Source organism: Microchirus variegatus (genome assembly GCF_963457635.1).
Source record: "Microchirus variegatus genome assembly, chromosome: 22".
Classification (NCBI taxonomy): Eukaryota; Metazoa; Chordata; class Actinopteri; order Pleuronectiformes; family Soleidae; genus Microchirus; species Microchirus variegatus.
The window spans coordinates 13288728-13298982 of record NC_139823.1 but is presented as its reverse complement, the minus strand read 5'-3'; the positions used below and the strand labels follow the sequence as shown (position 1 = coordinate 13298982).

The following is a 10255-nucleotide window of genomic DNA, read 5'->3' as shown; positions in this document are numbered from 1 at the left end:
TTCACATGCATTGTTTCACAATAATTATTAATATTAATATAGTTATATCATATGCATTAAAACCTTTGTTACTGCATAACATTCACCAAACCTCAAGTCTTGTGGACCTAATAAAATTGCTTGTGATTGCACATTTAGTGAAATACTAAAGTGTTTTTCTCCTTTTGTCCATGTGCTATGAACACACAACAGTTGTGAACCTTGCAGAGTTACATTACCTACAAATGTAGAAAAAGTCCAAGAATCAAACCTGTTTTGAGTTTGCTGGAGGCAAACAGTGTCCTCAGGTGGTTGTTGTCTGTACTGCAGTCATATACACGTCTTGCATAAAGCAATCTGGTCCTCGATATAATCTCTACATGGACAGATACGTGTCAGGGACAGGGTTGATCTCGCGCAGCTGAAGAGCAGTGGATTCAACTGAAAGACGCAGCGCTTGTCGTCGTCGAAGGCCGGCGACACCATGTGTTTGTCTAGTTCTAATGTTTGACAGTCTATTCCGTAGCTGGAAAAACAAAAAGAAAACATTTTCAGCAACTGAATAAGAAGTCATGGTTAATGGTGATTCCAGCATGGCATAATAACCTGTAAACAACAAGATCTCAAAACATCTCTTGTGTAATTTAATTTCATTATTTTTATGTTTTAAATATGGATTGCAGTACCTGTTTTTGACACTAAAGGTCACTGTTGTACATATTTTTCCTCTAGCCCCTGAATTAGTAAGTGCCACAGTTTTCTGTGACTTTTTCATCGACATGTTTCCCATCAAAAAAGCTCCTTCCATCATCCTAAGTTAGTGATTTGAGTATACAGTCAAATGTTATTTGATCAGTTTTTTGACAGATTCATGTGTGATCTGATCTTACCTGGCAAGTGTTTCGATGCTGTTAAGCTGTTGGAAGAATGCAGGCTCACAGATGAGCCCGGCCCTCTGACACGCTTGTTTACATGAAGCGCCGGCCTCTGCCTTCACAACCTGGAGTGCGCTCAGTGGGGGCCACTTCTGTGTACTGGAGCAGAAGTCCTATAGTCAAACAAAAAAAAAGAGAGAGAGTAAACAAAAGATACTAATCATGTAATTTTCCCGAAAATGCACTCCCTCTGAATCGTCTGACCTGTTTTTCTATCAAGGTGTTGACCCTCTGGAGCATTCCCTCACTGGTAAACTCATAGGGAAGGTAGGGCTCAATCTGAAATGTAGAAGCAGGGAGTTACATTTTTTAAATAGAAAAGGCACTTGGAAAAAGTCCAAAAAACTCGTCTGCATTTTCATGTCTGATATTTAGAAAACACTCACATTTTGATTGCGAATAGCATTGAGAGCTTTCTCTACTTGCGTTGTGTTGAACATATCTACCGTCCATACGTAGGGCTCTCCTATGGCCTCAGCATAGGGATGCTGTGATGTCACCTATAACACAAACGGATCAACAGTAATATACTATATCTTTAAACATGATATCATATCAAAGTGCCTCAGTCTTGAATGTGCACCCTGACCTCTCTGGTGTTGGGCTTTCCTTTGAAGAACTGTGAGTTGAATCTGCTCAGTAGAGGGTAACGCACTGGGTTCAGGAAAGCACAGCCGTTGGCTAAAGCCTCCAGAGGGCCGGGGCCTTCGAATGGGAAAGACAAGCCCACTAATACCTACAGGAAAAAAACACATTAGCATCTTCTAAAACTGGAAAAACTTTGTGTATAACATATTATGCAGTATCATGTGATAAACTCATGCACTACTTTTCTGCTACCACATGGTGCCAGCCAACACCAACACAAGTGATAATGAATTCTGGAGTTCTGCATGAAGTTAAAATAGTACATGCCTGTCATGATGGAGAATATGGTGATATTTTTTAGGTTCCTGGAGATTGCCAAATTGCATTAAAAATATAATACAAATGTGAACAGCAAAAGTTGGTAAATGCAAAGAAGCGCTCGCAAAAAGTTCCAGAAGTGAATTCTACTGCTCATAAAACTCGCTGTTGCCGCAATTCGATGGGATTAGCACCTCTTGTCCCCGCCCACCCCTGTGCTGCTGCTGTATACACTCGCATGCACCCCCAGTCAGGTCTGACAGAGCCAGGTTTCACAATATACGATGACCAAACAGATGCAGAATAATCAGAACTTTGTCTAAATGAGAAGATTAACTCGCAGTCCTGTAACAGATGGTCTGACCCGAGAGAACCTCATAATTATGCAGAAAACACTGAGGCAGACTGGATCATAAGAGACACCGTAACAAACACTGTGAGTGAATCACAGAGTTTGGGCTTTTGTAAAATAAAAGCACCAATGAAAGTACATTTGAATATTAATGGTTTTTTTTCATGTGCATTTTTGGATTGTTTGTCTCTGATCTTTAGTCCTGTTTCCTCACGTCTATGACTTTGTGGTTTAAGTCTTGTTTTATTGTCTACGTGAAGTTCTTCCTTGTTTGTTCACTTCCTGCACTTGTTTAGACACTTATAACAGTGTCTATTTAATGTGAACAACATATGCAAGTAGTAGTCTCTATTCATTTTGTGACTCATGAATAATGGTAACTTACTACATTTACTGAATGCTTTTTGTGAGAGTTTTTATGAATGAAAATGTACAAATACCTTGTGGGAGAGTAACCTGATAAACTGGCACTTTTGAGGGCTCTCTTTGAGAAAAGGGAGTCAGGCTTCAGAGGAATATGACAAAAATGTGACAGAGCTCAATAATAGTGGTTAGTGCTGTCGCCTTGCAGCAAAAAGAACAGGTTTCAAGAGCCTTTCTGCACGTTCTACCCCTGTGTTCTGCAGTTTACTCCCTTGCATGCAGACGTTATATGAATGCAAATTGGCTAAATGCTTATTTGTCTTTAGGTGTTGTCTCTGTGATGGGCTGATGACCTATCCATGGTGGACCCCGTGACCCCTCCGTTTTTGCTCATGTCAGCTGGGATTGTCTCCAGCAACCCCCGCAACCCTCATGTGGGGAATAAAGCGGTAGAAAACTGTAGATGAATGGACATATCATTCTCTCTTCCACCCTCTAACCAGAACACTCACTCACCGTCTAAACGAAAAGTTCAGCTTGACTCTAAGCTGTCTGAATCCATAACGGAACCTTTTTGACAAGGCAAGCGGTCCCAATTATATATAAAAAATCTGTATGTAATTTGTAAGCCATAAATGCACATTACTGTGTTTAACACTGTGATTCATTGATCCTCTTACCTTGCTTTGTCTCAACAGGATCTGAAAATCCTTCCCATTGAGGAGGTCGTGGTTTTTCATGTAGCGTGGAATCAGTGGACTGTCGTTAACCGTTGCATGCATCTCAAAGTATTTGTGGACGACATCCAGATAAGACCCCGTTCCCTGTGGATGTGACAGCAGAGAGGTAAACAGAGGAATATGGCAGGCCATGACATAAATTACACCTCTCACTTGCCACTTGTTTCCCATTGCATTTAATGAAGGGATACTGGAGTGATTACACATTGTAGAAACAGCCGCACTTTGCAAATGACGTATTACAAATACATATTCTGAGAATTCTTTTGGTTTGTTTTGGCAATTAAAATGTCTGTCTGCTGTTACCTTCCAAAAGTTGGTATACTTTCCATAAAGAAGAGCCTGGTTTTTCCGCTTGATAGATTTGAGCTGTGCACTTGAGTAAGAGGCGAGGTGTTGCTGCACCACAAAGCCCAGGAAGGTGTTGTCTGGTGTATGAGCTGCATGACAATAATAATAATAATTATTATTATATTGTTGTATAAACTGCACATTTTGCTGACGTGAAATTATGATACGCACGGAACATGGTGTTGAACTGCGCTTGGATCAGATGTTGGCCACCGTATGGACTCGTTCGGCTGTGAGTTGTGCCCCAAACCTCATAATTGAAGTCTGGCTCAGTGCCAAACGAATCCAACACACGGATCCTGCATCTGATTGACACATGAATACATAAAAAAATATGAACTTTGTAAGGAATGTATTATATTGAGGCATAAAATGGCCATGGCGTTTCATCACAGATCAAGGAAACGGTACATTCACTGATACTTACTTAATACTTAACATAATTGCCTTTGGTAACTTATCCTCTCACTTACTCGATTACTCTGATACATGCACTGTAATAAACTCAAAACTAAACTAGAATAAAATGGACACCAAGTCACCCAGTTTTTTTAAGTTTAAATATAAACTCCATGTGACACATTGCTAACTTCGACTGAAATTTGGCAGCAAGCAATGAATACTTTTAATAAATCAGTTGAACCAGTATGAAATATGGTAATCTGTATCTGTAAGCTTTTTCTGCTGTTCTTCTTTAACATATTTCTCTTCTCTTAAGTCACATTTGATTTTCCGTAACAGTAAAAAGTAATTACTTTTCATTTGGCCTTGAATTCCTATTTAAAGAACACAAAGTGGCACAGAGCATTGTGCTCCACGCAGGAAACGGCGTCACTGTAAATCATCACAAAGTTATGTGCTGACTCATTTCAGTGCCGATTCTCCACTTCTGTCTCTTTCATGACAACAACACTGCGGTAAACCGGTATTTAAGGAGTTTGTGATGTACTGTCTCATCTTCCTGCAGCACTGCTGAAGTCGAGTGGGAATTCAGAATGAGACTTGAGTGAGAGTTGTGTCGACAGACATTTATAATAAAAATTTGAGTCGTTTATTTTGCAAAAACAAAGCACTTTTAATGGAAATAACGTAGAATGTCTGTTGCCCTATTGGATTACAGTGTATCTATTGCCACAGTATCGTGGCTTTTGGTCGTAAGTACGATTAACTCACACACCCACGTTTGTAAATTAAAAAAAAATTTAAATAAAAACACAATTTCTTTAGTTTGTGCGCAACTGGGAGTGCTTTAGTTCCAAATGAATGTTATGATGAAATAAGAACTTTTAGTGGACATTTTGTTCTTGTGACATATTGCAATCATAATTTTCAGTCTAAAATTACACATTTAGGTCCAAACAGCCCACACTTTGTTATAGTTTTTGCCAGAAACACTAAACGTAGCATATTTTTTTTTAATATGAATGTTTGATAAATTACATGCACTAATATGTTGATTTTTAATGTCACAGGGACTTAAGGAAGATGAGGGTGTGAAGCAGCAGCAGGTCTGACGACTTAAGGCCCTGTGATACATCTGCGCGCATCGCATTGCGCGGACCCTGGTATACTTGCGTGTCAGGGTCCTGTAGTATCTGACTTCACCATGGGGTGGTGGTGCAAGTCTGGACGCAAAGGAACAGGACGCATTCCTGCCAAAGAAGAAGACAACGATGCTACAGTGCCGTCGGACACGTCTGGTTCGAGCGGCTCATCTGCTGAAAGGTCAGTCGGGCGGGGGAGTCGGCCGGTTCGAGGGTCGCCATGTCGAGTTGTGTTGTCGAAATGTTTTATTTTCTGGAAGTATGCCAGGGCCTTAATCTGAGCTTACTTACACACTTGCATTTATATACATAGGGCCCAGGTTGAAAAATCCCAGAATCCCCCTTTAATATCAAGACCAGGACGCTGACACTCACTTATATTTGGTCCAAGAGCTTTTAAGTACTCTTTGAAACTGCCTGAGGCCGATGAGGTCTGTGTAGATCAGGTCTGCTTCCACTGCTGGAGGAGGCGGGCAACTGTCTGTTTTAATCCCTAGAAAACTAAAGAAACACAAATTTTGTTCACAGGAAAAAAAAAGAAATAAAAAAAAGAGGGGAGACTTTGTGCAAACTGAAGTAAAAGAGATGTTTTAGTGTGCATATATACTCACACTCTGAGTTGAGGTAAAGAGGTAGAAATGTGAAGATGGTGACCGAGGATGTGAAGAGTGGCGATGAGGTCACTCCACTGGTCAAGTTTCCCGAGGGGCCCACCACCTTTGGAGGCAGACTGTAGTATTTTAAAACCCGATTTGACGGTCAATGCACCTGGATACAATAGGATCTGAGGAGAATGGAAAGGAGGAAGTTGTCTTTGAAGCACAAAATATCAATGAAAAGCTCTACTTTGCTGCCAGATTGTCGATAATCTCTGGTATATAATTCCTGCTGATTACTTGTTCGTCTGTGTTTGACTTTAAAGAAGACTTAGGCTTTTGTCCATTTTGTGCATAGATTTTGTATAAAAATGAATCGTCTTATGGTTTCTCAACAAAATTCCTATGTGTCCATTTACCTGTGACTGGTAAAACATAATTCCCTGAATTTTATGTCATGCTCTATTGAAGAAGACCTGAAACCTGAGATAATTAACACCTCAGCAAATGATTGATTATCGTGATTAACTGCTGACATTTAAAAAAATGAAAAACTCCATCCATCTTTAATATACAGTCTTTGTATCTATGTTAAACTTTGTTATCTTAAACCACATATGGACAATTTGACACTAATACCAACACTGACTAAGGAGGATATATTTCATATAAGCAATATGATTATAGTTAAATACTTTACGTGTTTGGCTTTTCTCTCTCTGAGGTCGTATTTCACTGACAGCGAGCGTCCAGCATAGACCCAAGCGTCTTCCATACTCTTAATTCTTTGGTGTATCCACTGGAGCTCTTCCAGAACTGGATATAGATCTTCCATACTTGTGCGTATCACTGCTGGGTCAGAGGTCACCTGGAAACATGATGGTATCATTCTATTTAATATTTTATTGGTAATGCACTGATGGATACATTCTTTGCTTAATAAGATTTTTTTTCTTTTTGTTTAGTAAGGTAAGCATTCACTTTGTTTGAGTGGATGCCTCATGGATTCGGACAGATTTATACTCCTCGGGTTGAGAATTGATCGGGACAAAGGAGAACCTGTAGAGCAGGGCTCTCAAACTCAAATGACCTCGGGGCAAAAAAAAAGCTTGAAATTCGATTAAGATATTCATATTTAATATCGATATTTGAGAAATTTGTATAAATGTGTTTGTTTGAATATGGAACGATATAAAGTCTAAAATATGGAGTTCAATTAAAAACACATTTATGATGTAAAATGCGTCTATAAAGAATAATAATCTTGTATTTGACAAGAATGTTTGGACAACTAATGAAGAAAAATTATACAGAAAGCAACACTGCAGACGTTATTTACTGCGCATAATTTTAACACACCACACATACACATCACAAGCAAGCAGCCCAGCATTCTTCTGCCTTGTTTACCTCAGACTTTTCTGTTTCAACTGATGGGATCAATCGGCCTAGAAGCAAAGGGCACCAGGACTCCACCTGAGCACAGCACAAAGAAATAAAGAAAGGACGGTCACATTAACCCTTAGTGCTCGAACGGCACGAACGGCACGAACTTTGACATGCTTCCAAATTTCACAAATTCAACCCGATTTAAAACATTTTGAGTACTTTTTGCTCGGGTATGTTTTTCATCAGATTGCCTATAGGGTGTGCTGAGAAAAAAAGATATAAGACACTCTATATTGCACATTCTTATAGCTTTTGTGTATACATAGTAACACAGTAAATGAAAAGACGGCTGTTATATGTTTTAAAGGCTTGAAAGCATGAGATTATACCTCGCTGAGGTAGATGATGAAGGAGCACAGAGATCCGTTCACGCCGTAACGTCTGTAACAAGGATCCGTCTCCCAATTTGAACTCATCCACTGGGAAAAGAAGAAGAAACCGCACAGGGGCCACAACAACAAAAACAAAAGTACCAGAAAGGTCATATAAATAAAAATAATAAGAACAAGCTGAGAGCAAGGTTGCAAACATCTACATTTTTTACCACAGGCAGTTCAATAAAACAATAGTTTACCAAAGAAGAAAGTTTTACCTTCAACTTGTCAATACAGGCTGGGTATTGGTCCAGGGGTGACAGCGGGCAGTGTCTGTCCTCTTGGATAAGATCATCTAAACAACACACAAACAAAATCATTATATGTGGATTCAAGTTGCTCCATGGATTAAAAAGGATTCACATTTTCCCTGCAGATAAAAATCCCACACACACTGTTCTTTGATTAGGCTTATGATGATGTTTTTTCCTTTATTTAACTAAGAAGTAGTTTTGAGATGATTATTTTAAGTGACACCCACTCAGGATTAGGTCAGTTTAATTTATCACACTCTGTCGCAATATTAAAACAAAAGAAAACGATAGCAAAAGGCAGCAATACTTTAGCATACCTTTATCAATTAATGAAAGCCACTTGACCTTGAGGTAGAGTCACTGCTTCTATTCAAAATCCTTTTCAAGTTTGAGTTTGAACTGTGAGTTTGAAGGACTGTAGCTGGAACAGGGGCGATAGAAGACGAAGTTTGATCAGCCCTTGTCTTGTTCTCACTGATTAAAAGACAAACATACAGCTAAGTTTGTCCTTAAGAAAGTTTTAAAGTTCCCTGAATAAGTAAGTTGTTAATTGGTTTAAACATTCCTTAAGTGAAAATAAATGAATACACAAATTAGAAAAAAGGACCTCCATGGAGGCTGCATGTGGAACAAACAATCGATTCTTATTTAGTACCACAAACTGGGACCTAAAGTCTTGGAAACTAAAAGGCTCATGTGAATGAATTGTGACCATTATTTGATAGTGTCATTACATTTTCAGAGGTTGTGCATTTGTTTTAGGGTTTTTTCGGCTTATTTTAATTAAGAAATTATGAATTAGAATTAAGAGAGAAAAATTTTAAAAAAAAATTCAGAAAATCTTTGTTATATTGTGGAAGTTCATTATCTTCTGATTAAACTTAGTTTTTTTAGTTCTTTTCGGTTTTTTTTGACAATAGTAAGTTTTCCTTTACTTTATCTTTACGGAAGGTAAAGGAAAACTTACTGTTGTCTAAAAAAAACTATCTTTATTTGTTTCTTAGAAATTCACAGGTTAATAGCTCTAACTTATGAATGTTGTATGCTTTTTTTGCATTAATGCTATATATGTTTTGAATCAATCCCTCTGCTTTTAGAACTCAGACCACTTGTTTGTCTTATGTGTGTGTGTTGTAATTCTCTCACCTTCATTCCTGCTGTTTTCCATCCTCAGTCTGCTGTGACTGATTGAACTGCTGCCCTTTTCGCCAGACTTCTAAAATGATAAGAGACGCACACAAAGGCTTAATTTCAAACCACCCACTTCTGAAGATTATGGCGTATTATACGAGTGCAATCCTCATGCTTCGTTTGCGCTCTATGTTGCTTCTAAACTAAGCTAAATTGATAAATTAAGATTACACACCAGGATGATGTATGACAAACTCAGACACCAAATGAAACTCATGGCCAGCAGTGCTGTCAGAGCGCACCACAGACTGCACTTCAGTTTTTTCATGATTCAGAGGCAGCTGGATTTCCTGCATGGACAAAAATACATGTTATTTTTAATGGAAAGGGAAGGCATCAATGTGACAAAAAGAATATGTGCAATAATTAGCCTGTGACAACATCAACATTCCTCACATATCAAAGAACTCCTGCAACTGTCACTGAAAAAAAAGAAAAGCTATTTTTGTTAAGCAAATTTGTTGCTCTTTTTTTTTCTTTTTCTTTTTTAAACTTTACAGGAACAGATATGGTCAGACACTTACCTTCTTTGAAAATGAGACCTCCAGCCTGTGAAGCGTGTGCTTGTACACTGTCAGGTGGAGAAAACAGGATTTTGGCTCACACAGACACAGTCACGTTTACACCCTTTATAGTTTACGGACCGGTTTACCCACATAGCTTCACAATCATGTCTTAACCGCTTTTACATGTCATGCAGGATGTGCAGTTAATGTAAATGTAAAAATGCCCCAAAATGTTATTTGCAAGACCTCATCGGTACCTTGTGAGCAGTCGGCCTCGTCTAAACAAATGTATTATCATACTTTTTGATTTCTCTTGTTATCTTTTTTTTTTTACTGTTTATTGTGATTTATAATTTTTCGGCATAGATTAACTCTTAATTTTGTATTTATCTTGCATTTTATTTGCAAATATCAAATAATTTATCAATAATAAACATGTTTTGATGGAGATGGTACTGGTGCACATATTTAAATTACACAGTGGTTTGGCTATTCTATATCTGTCTGTAATTATTTTTTTTATTTTTTATTTTTAAATAAATGTGTCCAAAGTACAATTTTTTTTTTTAAATATACAATTACAGTGCCTTTGTACATCACGGATTCATGCCTGACATTTGATTTGCATTTTAGCTAAGTTCACTTTGACAAGTAAGTCCAAACATAATATAATTTGTTGTTTCCTGCTGCTAGTGTTTGTTTGCAGATTGTAATT

General features: G+C 38.1%; 1 protein-coding gene across 1 annotated transcript; it reads right to left on the bottom strand.

The window, feature by feature from the left end:
* Window positions 1–309: 309 nt before the first annotated feature.
* LOC310943151 (alpha-1,6-mannosylglycoprotein 6-beta-N-acetylglucosaminyltransferase A-like) lies at window positions 310–9706 on the bottom strand (the record flags this gene model as incomplete). The annotated part of the gene is made up of 17 exons (XM_083908677.1): window positions 310–505; window positions 870–1027; window positions 1119–1193; window positions 1301–1414; window positions 1504–1650; window positions 3216–3359; window positions 3582–3715; window positions 3798–3931; window positions 5546–5671; window positions 5782–5954; window positions 6467–6634; window positions 7177–7242; window positions 7545–7634; window positions 7808–7884; window positions 8990–9059; window positions 9559–9605; window positions 9691–9706. 17 exons carry the CDS (start codon window positions 9704–9706, stop codon window positions 310–312), a joined length of 1935 nt encoding a protein of 644 aa, XP_083764803.1.
* Window positions 9707–10255: the final 549 nt, after the last annotated feature.